This window comes from Bos javanicus, chromosome 4 (assembly GCF_032452875.1).
Source record: "Bos javanicus breed banteng chromosome 4, ARS-OSU_banteng_1.0, whole genome shotgun sequence".
In the NCBI taxonomy this organism is placed as follows: domain Eukaryota; kingdom Metazoa; phylum Chordata; class Mammalia; order Artiodactyla; family Bovidae; genus Bos; species Bos javanicus.
This window is the reverse complement of record NC_083871.1, coordinates 31,263,729-31,280,176: the sequence shown is the minus strand read 5'-3', so window position 1 is coordinate 31,280,176 and position 16,448 is coordinate 31,263,729. Positions and strand designations below refer to the sequence as shown.

Here is a 16,448-nt window from a genome sequence, read left to right as displayed (position 1 = left end):
TCCTCGCCATGGTGACCTGGGGACTTGTCTAGCTCCCTTACCAAGTGGTAAGCTCCTTGATGGAAGAGGCTCACATTTGAACCGTCTTTCCAGCTTCGCTAGATCAGATCCTTCCTCTGGTTTCCTGCACGCAGCACCCACGGACGAAGGATCCTGGTCTCCATGCTCCATGTCTGACCGGCTCAGCTGCCATCACTTTCCAGTCTGTTTCATGTTCTGTGAGCTTCAGAAGAGGAAAACATCACCGTTCTGTTAGTTCCTCTTCTGATCTGTCGTTTGCTTACGTTTTTATCATGGTAGATATAGGTCAGCCAGGCCCATAACATATTGCCTGGTACTGATTTTAAAAGATAACAGCCAGTTTTCGGAGAGCAGAGAGCTGTGTAAAGGTTGTAACCAGCAATGCAGGAGGCTGTGTGGAGTGGTTGTTTGCTACGTCGTACAGACCCTTGCTGAAGACAGGTTTCACACCCTGTGAAAGCAGGAGCCTTGGTTTAGGACTGCGGCCGAGCTGGTTTTCTCCATCAGAACTGGCCACCAAAGTCCTGACCTCGCCCTGGCTGACCGCTGCCTGTGAGACTAGTTCACAGCACTGGAGGAGCCAGAGGACTGTGGGTGGGAACTGCTGTCCCCAGGCGTGACCCGCTTGGGCCCAGCAGGGATGTTTGGGAGGCAGTGAATATGCACAGGGCCCCATAGCCCTCGGGAGCCTGTGCAGCAGCCTGGGGCTCTCGGGCCAGGTGTTTCCTGCCCTCGGAGGTGGTGGGTTTCCTTGGGAGCCCACCACAAGCACCGTTCTTCCTTCATGATAAACCCTGGCCTGTGCTTCCCTGCCCCCACCGCATGGGCTCCCGATCCCATTCTGTCCCCCAGAGAGAAGCCCCGTGAGCTTGCACACAGTCCGTGCAGTGAGTTCTGATGCTGGTCTCCCCGAAACACAATTTGAATTTCACTTTAAAGAAACTTCTCTTTTGTGGTGATTTTTTTTTTTTTTTAAGCAGCTGCACCACAGCTATCAACAAAGGAACAAAATAATTTAGCTCAGCACACTCACTCCAATTACCCATAATAATTCATAGGAGACATTTTTAAGCTTAAAAAAACATGCTGGATATAGGCATTTCTTTCTCTGTCCCCCTGGAAGTTTTTTCCACTCATCTATTATATCTATTTTTCTCCAGAGATTATCTGAGCTCAGATAAGTATGTAATTAAAGTCAGGGAGAAGGCGGTGGGGGGAGAGATTCTCCAGCCGAGAGTGGTGTGACGAGGGGTCACTGCTATATTGGGTGTGGGAGGGAGCGACGCCAGTGGCAGCTGGGGACGCGGGCTCCAGGCTTGGCTGCCGGCTTGGAGGAGGCTGGTTTGTGGGTCCCCGTTCTGTCCCGAGATTCATTCTTTCCCCCTCCTTTCTTTCAAGTTTGCGACTTACTTCTGTGAGTTCAAAAGATAGAAAAAGTTAAATGTCCTTTCTGAGCCATCTTCCCTGGGGCTCACTTGCTGCCTGGGGGTGGCGGCGCCTCTCAGCTCCCATGAGAGAGACAGGGCCTTCTGGGGGTGGGAGGGCTGGCGCTCATCCGTCAGTCCCCTGTGGTGGTGGGTGATGAAGCCACTGTGCCCACTCAGCGGTGGGCGGGGAGGGGTGTGGAAGCCTGTCCTTGCCGGGAAGCCTGCTCTGTGTGAAGGGCCGTCTCCCCTCGGAGGAGCCGAAGGGTCCTGTTAGACAGGAAAGCCAGCGTGTGGGGAAGCTGGGTTTTCTCCTGTCATCTCCTCTAGTACATTTCCCGTTCTGTGTGAAAGTGGACGTTTCTGATGGCCCGTGCTGGAGGGAAAAACTGAATTCCATCCATCCTTACTGGTCACCCAGCTGACACGGGCTGTGGCCATTCTGATTGTTGGAAATTGTTCAATTGGTGGGTCTAAATTTTGTGTGTGTCTGTGTGTTTATTGTGTTAAAATATACATAAGATTTACCATTTTTAAGTGCAGGCGAGTCCCCAGTGTCCTGCCTGCAGGACCCTTGAGCGGCCCTGAGCACCTTCACAGTGTCACGTGGCCTCCACCATGGTCTGTTTCCAGAATGTTTTCATCATCTCAGACAGAAACTCTGTACCCATTAAACAGTCACTCCTATTGCCCCCGGCCTCTGTTTTTCCTTTTTTCCATGACACGTATGTGTGTTTTCAATTTAGCAGGATGTGCGTTTCCATTCCAAATACTTCACAGAAGAGCTCAGAAGAATTTTTATAGAGGACACTGACTCAGAGATGGAAGATTTTGAAGGATTTACGCAGACTGATCTCAATGTTAATAGTAACCCAGAGGTAATGGGAATAATTATCCACGTGAGGGAGTGTGGGTTGTAGTATTTTTAGTCCTGTTTCTGAATTGTACTGTTACTTGTAAGAAGTCTCTTCACACATGAAAAGGTTTTACTTTTTCTTACATGTTCATCTTCTAAGCCAGTTAGCAAAATGTAAAAATTGGCTATTCCAGGGTGAATTCCTGGTCCAGCGATCCATTCTGCTCTTAGGGGAAATCTAGTTATCTTTCCCAGGTACTTTCGGAGTTTGGGGGTGTGTGTCTCAGGCGTCCCTTACTGTCCTTACCGAAGAATTTAGTTCAGATGTTTTGCACCTCTTCTCTCTGAAAAGAGGAGGGTCTGTCTGAGAGTAGCAAGTTCCTGAAAGTCATTTCTTGTTGTGCAGTAAGTAATGTTCTTGGGTTTGGAGTTACTTTGGCAGAAATTTAGCTGTGGTACAAACATGAGGGTTCTCTCTCTGCATCCTTGATTTGGATCACGCTGTGGTTTTTACTGATACTGATACCCTGGGCCTGCCTGCTTCCGAAGGGAACCCCTCAGCACTTTGCCATCAAGAGACTTGATGGCTGATCTCTTCCTCTTATTCCCTATGTTCAGGCCAGTTTGCTGCCAACCAGCATTTGAATGTCAGGGTAATTTTGAAGAACGGCCTTTGGATTTTTAAGGCGTAAGTGTTTTCTCCTAACTGAAAAGTAGCAGCATACATTTAGCTCAGAAAATCAACACACCACTTCCTTCTGTGGTATCAAGGTCAAGGAGAGGGAGTTTAGGCTTGTCATGTTAAGGAGTCCCCAGGGAAGCACTCCCACGTGGAACCTGTGCAGAGGGTCAAATATGCTGTGATCAGAAAGGTGGTTTTGGCCTTTGTCTTTTCCCAGGGGGGCCCTTACCCTGAAAGCCCTGATGGTGGTTTTGCTGTGAATAGCAACACAGAGTGGTGCCAGCCTGTGGGCCCCAGCCCCCTGCCCCGAGGCTTTCTTTACAGAGGTTGTGTGTGTGCTGGCCAGCAAGCCTGCAGTTCCTTGCCAGCAAGACACCGCGGTCCTTCCAAATTTAAACACATCACTAAGAGTAGATGATTACCTTCTGGTCTTCAGCTAAGTAATGTCGGGGTGTTCAAAGAAGTTGTTTCCAGCATGGGAATGCGAATTAGCCCCAAAGTCCATTTTTTGTCTCTCCCCTCTCCAGAATCTATACATCTGGGGAGTGAATTGTGACAGTTTATGTTGACTCTGATATAACTCACAGCTCAGGGCAGGTCCACCTGCATATTTTAAAATTCAGTGAGAAAACAAGCATTGTTGCCTCCCTGCCCAGCCCCCTTCCCGCCCTGGTAAGGAGTGGTGAGACCACCTTTTGAGGGTATGACTCTGTGTTGGTGTCTAGGGGTCAGCTGGCCACACGCGACCCCTCCACAGCTATGGCATCAGCCCTCAGGCCAGAGTCCCGGCCGGTGTTCAGTGCGCGCTTTCCCTGCTTCCGTTCTTTGTAGTAACCTGCTCCATATCCTTGGTAGAGACGTGGAGGTGGGTTAAGTGACGATTACGATAAATGAATAAAGCCAGTTGGGGAGACACTTCTGTGAAGTCATCCAACAGTGTCTTCATCCAGCTCACCATTCTCAATTCCACAGCTACTAGTGTGGGAACTGCAGGATATGAAACAGATCAGTGTAATCTTAAGTCTGCTTGGTTTGTTGTGCGTTGATACATACCCCATGGTTTGGATGTCATCTCTTTTTGCCGCCTCCTGTGGCCTTATTTGTTGAGTCCAGCTGGAATGTGGAGTGGGGTTGGACACTGAGGAGCAAGCAGAGTCGTGTACTGAATCCCGGGCCTCCTCCTGGTGCTGTTCTCAAGTTCTCCTCACAACAGGAACCCCTGACAGAGGTTCCCCAAGCTACACTGTCCAGCCCGTGGTCAAGGAAAGATGCTCAGGCCATGACCTGGGTCTTAATATCGAAACCCATCTGCTGTTGTTGAGTCTTTTGCGTCTGAGATGTCACCTTGCTTTCCGTTCTTACTGTGTTTTCCCCTGTAAAACCAAGTTATGATTTCATACTGGAGACCCACACTGAGTGGAGATTGAAATTGGGACTGTGAGTTTCTTAAGCTGACTGGGCGGTGCCTGCAGCTGCAGCCCTGCAGAGCTGTCTGCCCGATTGCACCCCCTGGCCCTGCAGGTTACAGAAAGGAGACGGGCTGCCCTAGAAAAAGGACCCAGCGTGTCCTGGGGACAAGGTTCCCCCACTGCCCCCGATGGTGGATTATCCGCCTGCTCCTTGGTCACTTCACTAAAATGAAGTCGTTATCCTCTGTTTCTCTTTTTCATGAATCCTCTCGCAGCATTTAGGGCAGGATGATATTTTGTTTTTCACTTAGCACTCTTATTCTGTGTGAACACATCTCCTAGGTCATGCACACCCTGTTCTTTGACTGTTCCCACATTGCTGGGCTCCCAGATGTGCCCACTTGGTGGGTCAGCGTTTTGCTTCCAGCCTGATGCTCTGAAGAGAACACAGCCAGTGTGTGTGTCTGGGCCACAGTGTGAAGTCTTCAGCCTGCTATTTGATTTTTGTCCCTCAACAAACTACTTACGCGTTTAACTGAAGAGTTCAGCGGGAGTGACCAATAGGAAGGGGGAGCACTCAAGTAGAGAAGGAAATGGTGACCCACTCCAGTACTCTTGCCTGGAGAATCCCAGGGACAGAGGAGCCTGGTGGACTGCCATCTATGGGGTTGCAGGGAATCGGACACGACTGAAGTGACTTAGCAGCAGCAGCAGCACTCAAATATTCACTGTTTTCCTAAAATAGAGTGGTTTTAAGTGTGTCTTTGCGAAGGTTTGCCATAGACACTTTGTTCTTTCTCTCATTTTCATTAGCTTGTGGAGTCAGATTTGAGTGACGACAGTAAAGAATCTTTCGTGAGTGGGGAAGAAGATGATGATGAAGAAAAGGCTACAGCTCGAAGAAGCAGGCCTAGAAGAAGCAGTATTGGTCTTCGAGTAGCCTTTCAGTTCCCCACCAAGAAACTGGCAAAAAAAGCTGATAAGAACGGTTCTGCAGAGCCCCTGTTTCCTGGGTCACGTTTACAGGACAATAAAAAAATGATTCTTGGAAGGAAGACCAGCTGTAGGCAGGAGAAGGAAAGTGAGGACTCTGCCTCTGAGTCTGAGGACGACTCCCGGGATGAGGGCCAGGAGAGCTCGGATGCTCTGCTGAAGAGGACCATGAACATCAAGGAGAACAAAGCCATGGTGAGTCTGTGCGTCCTGGCCGCCGCCGCCGGGCTCCCGGAGCTGCGCCCCTCCACAGCTGCTGCAGCTCTGTCAGGAAGCCTACTCTGGGTTTTGTGGGTTCTTCCTCTTTTCCTGGACTTGCATCGGTCATTGCCTGACTAGCTCTGGGTTGGGAAGAGACTCCCAGGACCTTCCACGGTGCCCTGGACTCACACTAGTTACTGTTGATCAGATTATGTTGCAAATGTACAGTGGTTTAGAGACAAAAAAGCCTGTCCCAGCAGAAGGGAGCAACATGTAAATAGGGTGTCGTGAAGCCCACGGAACAGCTACTTGTGCAGGGCAGGCAGGCAGCTTTCAGCCTAGCTGTTGCACTTCGGAGATATCAGGGGAGGAACGAAAGGGGTCTAGGCATTAAAACACCCAAGGAGTTCTGAATCACTTTATAATCCATGGAACAAAGTGAAATCTTTATGTGTATTCAGTTTTTCTATATATGGTCAGTAACTAGTTTGCTTCATAATTTTTATATATACAGAATTTTAAAAATAATTCTATCAAACACTTTTAGTATTTTGGTATACTTTTTATTTTCTTTTAAAAAAGCATAATATAATGATGCTGTATGTGCAGTCTTAGAATATGTCTAATAAGTTACTTAAGGAAATACAAATTTTAATATAAATTTTACTTTTGGGTAAAGTTTATCTAGAGGCATAGTAGTCTTTAGCTAAGGAAAAGTTTTAGGATTGTATTTCTCCGCATCTCCGCATGAGAACTGTGTTCTTCATGATTTTGTTAGTGACACCCATACATCTATTTGATTGGCACTTAATGCTTGTTGTTTTGGTATTTTTAGGAATATTTTCATAAATTTTCACTGATGAGAAATTAACCAGCCTGAAGAATCAGTAACTGTCAGAATGGTCTAATTGGGCATTTTCTGTTTTGAACATGATGACACTTGATTCGGGTGGGCAGAGTGGTAGGTTCCACGGTCATACTGCGAATTAGTGGCGCAGTCCTGAGTCTAACCCTGTGCTCCAGGCCTTGATCCTTCCAGGACAGTTTTCATTGTGTCTGGTCCTTATACACAGGGAACAGACATAGATTTTATTCCTCTGATAATTTCAGCATCTCACCCGGGAGATAAGAATCATTACATGTGAGGTTAAAAATATAACAACTCGTCAGATCTTACGTAAACTACTCAGGTTTTTCATGGCTACAAACTCCAAAGACTTGTGATAACCTGTTAGCTGAAGTAGACTTAGTAATATTTATGCAAGACTCTATTTTTTCTGAATTCAGCTTGCTCAGTTATTGGCGGAATTGAACTCGATGCCTGATTTCTTCCCGGTCCGAACCCCGAACTCAGCTTCTGTAAGTGGAACTCCTTGTATGTACTGTCTCCAGTATTTACACACACACACACACACACACACACTCCATGGCCAGACGGCCTTCATTCTGGCAAGCAGACAGTTGCATGCCTGTGTCTGTGCTCTCCTTGCAGAAGAAGAAGACCACGAGGCGGGCCTTCTCAGAGGGACAGGTCACGCGGAGGACCAACCCGGCCCGGAGCGCGCGGCCCCCTGAGAAGTTCGCCCTGGAAAACTTCACTGTGTCAGCCGCCAAGTTCGCAGAAGAGTTTTACAGTTTCAGAAGAAGGAAGACAGTGAGTGGGGTATTTTATGACTATAACGAACCAATGCTGCTTTGTCTAAGCCAGTGGTCCTCATGCGGGAGTGTTCATCATGGTCTTCTGGGGCTTGGTGAGGGCGCCAAGGGGCTGACCCGGGAGGTCTGCAGGAGCTGAGACGGCCAAGCTCCCTGATGCCCTGGGTGCTCCTGTGGCCACACCTGGGTAAGGACCCCTGGGTTTGAGCTTGTACTTGGTCTAAGCTCTAAGCCATTAGGGCTGTCCTGTGCCTAAACTGAGCAGCTCAGTGGTTAGGACCCCAGGTTCATCTCCAGTGGAGGTGATGATGGCTCCGGGTGGCTTCAAGGTTTTGCTTTTGGGAACGTACAGGATGAATCTCAGTCTTTTTGTTAGGAATGGGGAGTTTGAGAGCTTTCTGCCTGGAACAAAAAACTCTGGACCCTATTTGTGGCTGTTCAGTGTGGGTCATTGCCCAGTCTGCAGAGTTTATAGCTGGTGACTATCATCCATTGGGCTGGGACCCTGAGTTTCTGGTCATTCTTTGTCACCTTGCCATCCAGGAAGCTTGACACTAAGGATAGGAGCTCAATGAATGGCTAAATGCATGAATGATTTCAGGGAGATAAAAGAAGGACCGAGTTAATACTAATGGTCCTAGAGCTCTGAGGAGTTTAAAACTTTAATTTTTTTTTAACCACTCAGAGCATCTAATGTGCAGTTCTGCTTTGGCTGTTTCTGCAGGGGAAATGCCAGGGGCACCGCCGACGTCGCTGCGTGTCTTCTTTTCGGCCAGTGGAGGACATCACTGAAGAGGACTTGGAGAACGTGGCCATCACTGTTCGGGATAAAATCTATGATAAAGTTCTGGTAAAGTAATCTAACAGCCGATTCACATCACTGTGACTCTTACGGGGACTCCCAGCCACTGGTACCTGAACTGCCTGCTTGTAAACTGTCTGGGCTTAGACCCTTGTGCATCTGTCTCCCCAGGGCTCGGAGGTGGGCTCTGAACGGGAGCAGCTGTAACTGGGCAAGGGGAGACGGCTTAGTGCAGTAATCCTCGTCAGGAGAGAGGGCTCTCTGGGGGGTAGCAAGCAGGGGTATAGTCTGGAAAATCACATTTATCGTTGTATTTTAAGTAGTTTTTATGCTTTAAACACTGAAAAAAATAATGCTTTTATAACCAATAGAAATATATTTACACTGTACTAATATATTTACCATATAGTAATATATTGAAGTAATATATTGAAATATTGGAATAGATAAATAACATACATATTTATATAACCAACAGAAACTGAAGTTTGACAGAATATCTTCTGTAGGTAGGAGATGTTTTAAATGTTTGTTAAATGGTGATGTAGAGGATGGCTTGTGGTATTTTGCATCATTTTTAGATAATGGGACAGTGTCTTAAATAGTATTAAAAGGTTTTCAATGTAATTGCCAACATTTTAAAACCAGGAGGTCTTACCCTGAATGGAGCCAGGTTGCTGGGAGCTGGGCTGGAGCCGTGTGATACTCTGGGGGTTCGCCGTCATCACTCAGTGACCCCCACCGTTTCTGCCCACCTGATCATTTCGTTTCTCCCAGGCTCCTGACTCGGGCTGTCCTCGGGATTCTCTGGCCCCAGAGCTGAGTGCTCACAGCCTCCCGGAGGGCGCCAGGGTTTGGGCCAGAGACACAGCCGTGCCCGATTCTAGAGGAGAGGCAGGGCAGCTTCATGCACGTGGCCCTGGGCGCCCCCTCTGAACCCCATGCTCACCAGTCTCTGCCTTCGCCCGCAGGGTAACACTTGCCATCAGTGTCGGCAGAAGACCATCGACACCAAGACAGTGTGTCGGAACCAGAGCTGCGGCGGCGTGCGAGGGCAGTTCTGCGGGCCGTGCCTGCGGAACCGCTACGGGGAGGACGTGAGGTCGGCGCTGCTGGACCCGGTAGGGACGGTGTGCGCCTTCGTCCCAAGCCATGTTGTGAAGGGAACGAGCTGAGGCCGGGGCTCTGGGGCCCTTGGGCAGGGACCTGTACCCTTACCACTCTCCTCTCCTCCTGCTTCTTGAGACTGGCAGAAATGCAAAAGAGACTTTCCTTCTAGAAAGAACACACAGGACGGTAAAAGAGTGTGTTTCATTTTCCACGGTCAGAGCCCAGCTTTCTTGGAGTCGTGGTTTGTACAGGGGAAGGCGTGCCCCTCTCCTCTGGCACTGGCACTTAGCTTGGATTTACCCAGGGCCAGGCCAGGCCAGGGGTATTGCCCTGTAGGGTGCTGTGTGTCCCCCGCGGCTCTAGAGATTTCATGTCAGTGCAGTTCACGTACATTGTTACTCTTGTAACCTTGTGAGGTAGGTACATACACCTCCCCACAGCTTGGTTCCCTCTGTAAAATAATACATAGTACGCTGGTTAGCGTGTGTGCCCTTGAACCTGGGCACCTGGCTGCAGAGTCTGCGCTCATAACCACTGCACTGCCGGACCAGGGCTAAGTAGACTGTCCCCAATTTGCGGCTGAACGTGAACTGCAGCTCTGCATAGGTGAGCTGAGAAGGCCTGTACTCTGAAAAGCAGGGCTGACTTCCCAGGCATGTGATCTGGAGTGGTCCACCTTTCTGGGCCTTTTTGAAACAGGCAAGAGGAAGGAGACGGTAGTACATGTCATAAGGTGAAGGACGAGCTGACTGGGGGTGAGGCCCGGCAAGCCGGGCTTGGTCAGGGCGTCATCTTGGCCTGTCGCTGACGGGACATTGCGGCCGCTCTGCTCCCCCAGGACTGGGTGTGCCCTCCCTGCCGGGGCATTTGCAACTGCAGTTACTGCCGGAGGCGCGACGGCCGCTGTGCCACAGGCATCCTCATTCACCTGGCTAAGTTTTACGGTTATAACAACGTGAAGGAGTACCTGGAGAGGTAAGCCTCGCAAATCAGAACGGAGGGTGAGAGTCCTGGGAGCAGGAGAGGGGAAGACTGTGTAGGTGGGCCCGGGGTGCCTCATCTCAGCCTGACTCTTAGAAGCCACCTCGAGTGCCGGCTGTGCGGGATCTGTGTGTGTCGGGCTGTGCGGGATCTGTGTGTGTCGGGAATGTCACAAACAGTCATAGAGCCTACAAGGCGGGCAGGGAAAGCTGTGAAGACCAAAGAGCTCTTCTCACCCTCTGGGACAGAGAGGGGAGGCTTGTGCGCTGGGATGAGGGGATGGGTTTAGGGATGTGGGGCTGAGGTGAGCCTGCCTGCAGTGACCGGAGTGAAGACTGACCTTGTGTCGGGAGAGCAGTTTGGCTGTGGTGCCCTGGGGGATGCTGCTGTGTCTCTGCCTCTGTGCCCCTAATGCTTCCTCTTTCTTCTCAGCTTACAAAAGCAGCTGGTGGAAGACAATTAAGAGAAGAACCAGCCCGCTCACTGTGGAGCACTCCAACAAGACATGCCATTTGTGCCTAAGATTTCTTTTTATACAGAAATTCTTTGTAGAGCTAAATGCTTATTTTTTTTAAAGATTGTTTTTATACGCTTCAAAAGATTTCTCAGGAAGATGAGAGAGGAATCTGTATACATATATTATACACAGGCCTGTTTGTATGTTGAGTTATTAAAAGTATCTGCAGATGATTAAAAACCACAGTTTAAAAGAGTAAAGTTCCAGGTAAGTCCTGGAGGAAACGCAGCATTGCAGCTCTTTATCTCCCAGACAGTAACTGGAGGCCAGGTCGTTACAGGGGTTACACCCCCTTGAGTTTATCATGAGTGACCATAGTTCAAACCCCATAGTTTAAGCTGCTCTGGGTTGTTGGATGTTTATATTGAAGAATGCTCCTCTAAATTACAAAGTGCAATTAACCATGCAACTAGAGTTTTGTTTTTGTTAAAACTTGAACCAAAAGTAGACTGTCACATTACTGACACTGGAGGCCTTGGAGGGCGGCTGCCTGGGGCCCATGGCTTCTGTATTTTAAAAGAATATATAAAGGCAAATTTAATTTAGAGATTTTTGTTTAATATCTATAAAAACTACACTCCCATGTGGGACCAGGACACTCCAGCCAAATTGCTTTTTGAGTTACAGTGGGATTTTGATGAAACCGTGAGCTGCACTAATCTTGTTGCAGGATGGGGCAGTAGAGGGGTACTGGGGAAACCTATTGAAAATATGTCCCTTTCCCATGTTTTTTCTACATTTGCTTCTTTTTGTCCCCCTTCTCTACAAGGATGGTGTTTAAAAAAATTAATGCACATTTAATTTTCTCAAAAGTTACATAAGCCAGAATATGTTATGCCTCCCAGTGGGATACGTTACCACGCCCAGGAGCAACGACAGGCGCTGCTTGTGTTCCGGCCAAGCCAGGGGGACTCAGGGCCACGTCAGGCCTCCAGCAGCAGAGCCACGCCCGCCAGGACCCACTTGGCCGCCTTTTCTTTGCTCTTTAGCCTGAAGGTCCAGACGTAGTGGGGGCCTCTCCTTTTGGTTTTGTACACAGGGCACTCGTACGTGTGTGTGGTTTCCTGTCTGTCCACTGGTATGGCTTTCGCAAAGATGACTGGCATCGCGGACCTTAACTCCTTGAGGCGGGCTTCCACGATGGTTCCTGACTGGCTGTCCCATCTGGCTCCTGCAGGAGAGACACGGGTTACAAGCGTGCTGGTGTAGGCAATAAATGTTCTGGTTTTGTCACTTTGCTGCGTGTCAGTGGCTTCCTTGGCAAGATGGGAGGAGGGTTCATCACCTGGTGACTGGGAGCCACGCAGACACTGTAAGCAGAGATTTGTTGTCGTGTCCGACTCTTTGCAACCCATGGACTGTAGCCCACTTGGCTCCTCAGTCCATGGATCTTCCAGGCAAGGATCCTGGAGTGGGCTGCCATTCCCTCCTCAAAAGCATAGGCTCATGCTCCCGAGCTACCCCCGAACTTTCCTGTGAACAAAACTAAATCATTTGAATTCAAAAGGTTTGAAAAACTTACATGAAAACAGGTTCTGTGAGAATCCAGACCCAATAAAGCAAGTTAGTTTGTCCTTCCTTTTAAAAAATGGTGAATCTGCATGCTTGTGGACAGTGTAAGAAATCTGCAGTTCACCACGTTCCCTTCCTACTGCACCTTCTTAATTCAAGTTCGGGTCTGTAAAGTGATAAGGAGCATCTTGGCAGAGACTTGGAAACGCTTTCTCCAAGAGCCTTTCAGGAGAAGAGGAAATGTTTACAAGATAAGATGAATGCATGGGTGAGTGGAAAATGTTCCGTCTTCTACCCCGTCCCCCAGATTCATAAGTAGTAGATTTAATATAAGTCTATATAAGCAATCGCAATCCTTACCTTCAGATTTGGCTCCCACTGGACACACATCCTACCATTTAAATTATCTGAAAGCCAGAAGTGAGGTAAGTAAGCACTAGTGTGAGTGAGAAATGGAGTAGTGTGTTAGTTGCTCAGTTGTGTCTGACTATGAGCCCCTGGGCTGTAGCCCACCAGGCTTAATAAGCAAAGGACAAATACCAACTTGCACCCAAGTGAGAAAGGTTCTAAGTGTGATAACCCTGCATGTGCTCCTGGGGGCATCTTACCTTCCATGAGGAGCCCGTGGAGGTAAGCGCCTTCCCTAGGGGGATGCCCGTAGTCCTCCTTTGTTTTTTTGGTAACGTCAACAGTCAGGCACATTTTGTCCAGTGGCCACTCGTTCTTTCGAGCTGTGGTCTGCATGATCGCTTTTGGAGGAGGAGGGACAGGTGTGAGCAGGAGGAAGTCATATACATAAGATTCCCTGGAGCCCCCATTGAGCCGAGTGTCCACCCAAAGTGAGCTGTGGTCCCATGGGGTGTTCGGGGCATTACCCGCCAGGCTGCACTAGAGCAGGGGTGGAACAAAGGCCAGTTTTGTGGATGGCGCTTGAGTGGAATAGCCATGCCTGAGTGCCGCTGGCTGGTTGGTTTGCTTCTGCACTAACTACCGCGGCCAAGCACAGCCGCGTGAGACTGTGGGCCCCGATGGAGAACGTGTTCTGGGTGACCCACACTCCACCCACCTGGCTGCTCCCGTCCTGCCTGGTGTCCTTTTTCCTTGGCAGTGGCCGCCGCGTGAGGACGGGTCACCAGGGCAGGGGAGCAGCTCCAGGGACATGAGGCTGGGGTTCTGCTCGTGGCATGGCTCCATCAGCATCAGGGGCTGCCCTACCCCAGCTCTTACCTGTTAAGAAGGCCTGAGGGTTGAAGAAGCCAGAAAGCCACACCACAGCTGGAAGGGCGAGATCTTGTGTCCAGGTGTCCAGTTCCCGGCATCGCAGGAGGAGGTCATTAAACCTGGGGAATAGAAGGTAGGAAGAAATGAACGTGCTCTCATTACTAAATCTTTCCAGTAAGATTAGATTCTGGGGATGAAGGGGTGCTGGGGGTGGGTGGTGGTAGAGAGGTCCAGAACTGGTAACCTGTGAAACTGTTACCTGATGACCAGGTAATAGAATCGTCTGTCCCCTTAAAGTGTTAGAAACACTGAGAAGTGTGGAAAACTCCATTCATTCAACCACTGTTTCACTTAGATCCTCCAAGTGACCCCCCAGTGACATGTGGTGACTCTACGTGGGTAGCTGTATGTGATCTGGGCTGACGGGGTGCACAGAGACGCATCCCTGTGTGTCTGAGGATGGGCAAGGGAAGGCTCTGATGACTGTTGTACAATCGGAGTTCCCAGGAACAGCAAGGGCAGCAGAACATGTGATAGCGGCCTCTGCACAAGCTGTAATTACCTGAAAGAGCGGAAGGAAAAGTTATCAAGGGGACCAGCCATCTTCCGTCCATCGTGAGCCTGTAGTTTGAGAAGCCGCTGTGTTTACAACATGTCCTCTTACTCCATCAGCACAACAATTACCCGAGGGAGCAAACATCTAAAACATACCTGAGAGGAAGCCAGCTCACAGAGGCTAAGGAAAAATGAACTTCCATAAAAATAGGAGAAGCCTTGATAGGTAGCTTTTAAAGGGCTGCTGAAAACGGGGAGGGGGGGAGATGGAGCACAGAGCAGAAAGCCCCACGTAAACGCCTGTGGAGCAGCTCTCTAGGCTGAAGTCGCTCCCTGCCAGCGTGGCCGCATCCCGGGGCCTGGTTGGGTTCACGGTTGCAAAGGCAGCAGGCCGAGTGAGGACCTCATGCCCACAGACTACCACCCGGAAGAAAGGTTAAATGCTCACACTCGAACTTGGCTCACACTGAAAATTCCTATGAGCTTAGAACTTGGCTCTGGGCCCTGCCCCATATTAAATTCTTCCAAATAGCTGGTTTAGGGAAAACATACTTATAGATAGATCCCACAAAGAAGAAAGGCAAGGAACAGGAAAAGCAAAGGTAGAAAAAAACTATCTTGAGATGTGAAAGAGGATAAACTGCAGCAACCAGTTTTTCTCATGAAGCGTGTATGTAACGAGTGAAAGTGAAGTCGCTCAGTCGTCTCCGACTCTTTGTGACCCCATGGACTTCTCTGTCCGTGGGATCTTCCAGGCAAGAGTAATGGAGTGGGTTGCCATTTCCTTCCCCAGAGGATCTTCCCAACCCAGGAATCGAACCTGGGTCTCCTGCATTGTAGGCAGACACTAAAATTTACCTTCTGAGCCTATGAGTTAAAACTGGTAAGGTAAGAAAAAGTGAGGAAATTAAGTTGGAAACAATCTCAAAAAGACAGTTATAAAAATGAAAGCAAAAAGTTAAACAGCATAAGGCAGAATAATAAGGAAAGCAAAATGAAATAGAAATGAGTTAGAGTTGGAGTGAAAATAAGATGAATGTTGAAACATATTTGCTAATACAATTCTAGAAAATTTGAGTTTTCCTAAGTTACAAATTTGAATCATCATAATCAGGGACATATGTTGTAAGAAAATGTGACACACAATACTTACTAAGATACAGACTGTGGAGATAGAGAATCCCCTGGAAAGCCAGGGAAAAACATGAAGTCTTTTTATAAAGGGAAAAATTATGTTAGCTTCAGGCAGCATTTGATCAATAGAATCACACCTATGAAGTCCTCTGACAACAAATGGGTTAAATTACTTTTATAATCAGCCAAACTGTAACTTGAGTCTAAAGATAACTGATTATATGGCATGAAAAACCACCCACAAATCCAATCAACCAGAAGGAAGGGAACCCAAAAATAAAAAAGAAGAATCTTAAAAATCAGGACTTTTAATGTGTATGTTTAAACTTCAGAAAACTAGGTCAGGTAGTTTTCCCTCCCTTCAAAATACACAATGTGAAACCAAAAATGGATTTTGGACAGTGATTTTTTTTTTTTTTAATATTTTTTTTTAATTCAGGAGAGAAACAGTAGACAAGAGAATAGGAGACAAAGATACAATGACGATCAGCCAGAAATGACAACCAACCAGAACACAGAGACATACACATTGACAGAGGAGAGTCCAGGCAGGAGTAGATAAGGCACTATTTGAAGGAAGAAGGGCTAAGAAACAGAGACAGATGACGTAGGGAAAACACGCGGACGCCAAGGTGGGTGTGTATGACGTATGTACACTACTGTGTATGAATAGACGGCTGGTGAAAGCCTGCTGTATATCTTGGTGGGGGCAGATATGATCTGTAGGACATACAAAGCTTAAAAATGCATTCCAATACATACTTGGTGCAGACAAGTACTGTTTGATTCTACATATACCGGGTACCTAGAATAGTCAAATCCACAGAGTCAAAGTACGCTTGTAGATGGTGGGGTGGGGATGGGCACTTAGAGTTTAATGGGGACAGAGTCAGTTTAGGAAGGTGATGAATGATGGTGAGAGTTGGACAGCAATGTGAATGTACTTAGTGCCACTGAAATGTACAGTTAAATTTGGTTAATACAGTATGTTTTATATTACATGACTTGCCACAATAATTTCTTCTTTCAAAAAAGCAGGGCTAAGAATTTTAAAGGGTGGAAAGAGTTGTGGACTCAGATTTTTAACAGCACACAGTATCAAGTAGGATGCCTTTTTAAGAGACCACACCTAAACACATCAGTAAAAATGACAGAACATTAATACATTAGGAGTTAAGAAAAAAAATCTTAAAAACTTCCCAAAGAGAGTAACTTAGCTGTGGAGGAATGACAAGTTTTTACGAACAGACTCACCAGCTATAGTAAGTGCCAGAAGACGATGCAGTTATGTAACAGTGACATTTGGAGAGAAAATGTTATCTAGAATTCTACTTCCAGGTAAACTATTCATCGAGAGTGAGAGTGTAGTAAAGA

At 48.0% G+C, this 16,448-nt stretch overlaps 2 protein-coding genes across 4 annotated transcripts in view; one reads left to right on the top strand and one right to left on the bottom strand.

The window, feature by feature from the left end:
• The window catches only part of CDCA7L (cell division cycle associated 7 like), a 213,438-nt gene extending 201,549 nt beyond the window's left edge, over positions 1–11,889 (top strand). For 2 of the 3 annotated variants that reach the window (XM_061413689.1, XM_061413688.1), the window contains exons 3-10: positions 2,192–2,323; positions 5,206–5,580; positions 6,874–6,945; positions 7,079–7,240; positions 7,967–8,092; positions 9,016–9,165; positions 9,993–10,129; positions 10,568–11,889. In XM_061413689.1, coding sequence (XP_061269673.1) covers positions 2,192–2,323; positions 5,206–5,580; positions 6,874–6,945; positions 7,079–7,240; positions 7,967–8,092; positions 9,016–9,165; positions 9,993–10,129; positions 10,568–10,598 — 1,185 coding nt within the window. In that variant the 3' untranslated portion in view covers positions 10,599–11,889. The remainder of the gene's footprint in view (positions 1–2,191; positions 2,324–5,205; positions 5,581–6,873; positions 6,946–7,078; positions 7,241–7,966; positions 8,093–9,015; positions 9,166–9,992; positions 10,130–10,567) is intronic. The other variant, XM_061413687.1, reaches the window with a different exon arrangement.
• DNAH11 (dynein axonemal heavy chain 11) overlaps positions 11,429–16,448 on the bottom strand; it is a 364,495-nt gene continuing 359,475 nt past the window's right edge. Inside the window, exons 80-82 of the mRNA XM_061413681.1 lie at positions 13,392–13,504; positions 12,773–12,913; positions 11,429–11,823 (exon numbers count right to left, since the gene is read on the bottom strand). Coding sequence (XP_061269665.1) covers positions 11,576–11,823; positions 12,773–12,913; positions 13,392–13,504 — 502 coding nt within the window. The 3' untranslated portion in view covers positions 11,429–11,575. The remainder of the gene's footprint in view (positions 11,824–12,772; positions 12,914–13,391; positions 13,505–16,448) is intronic.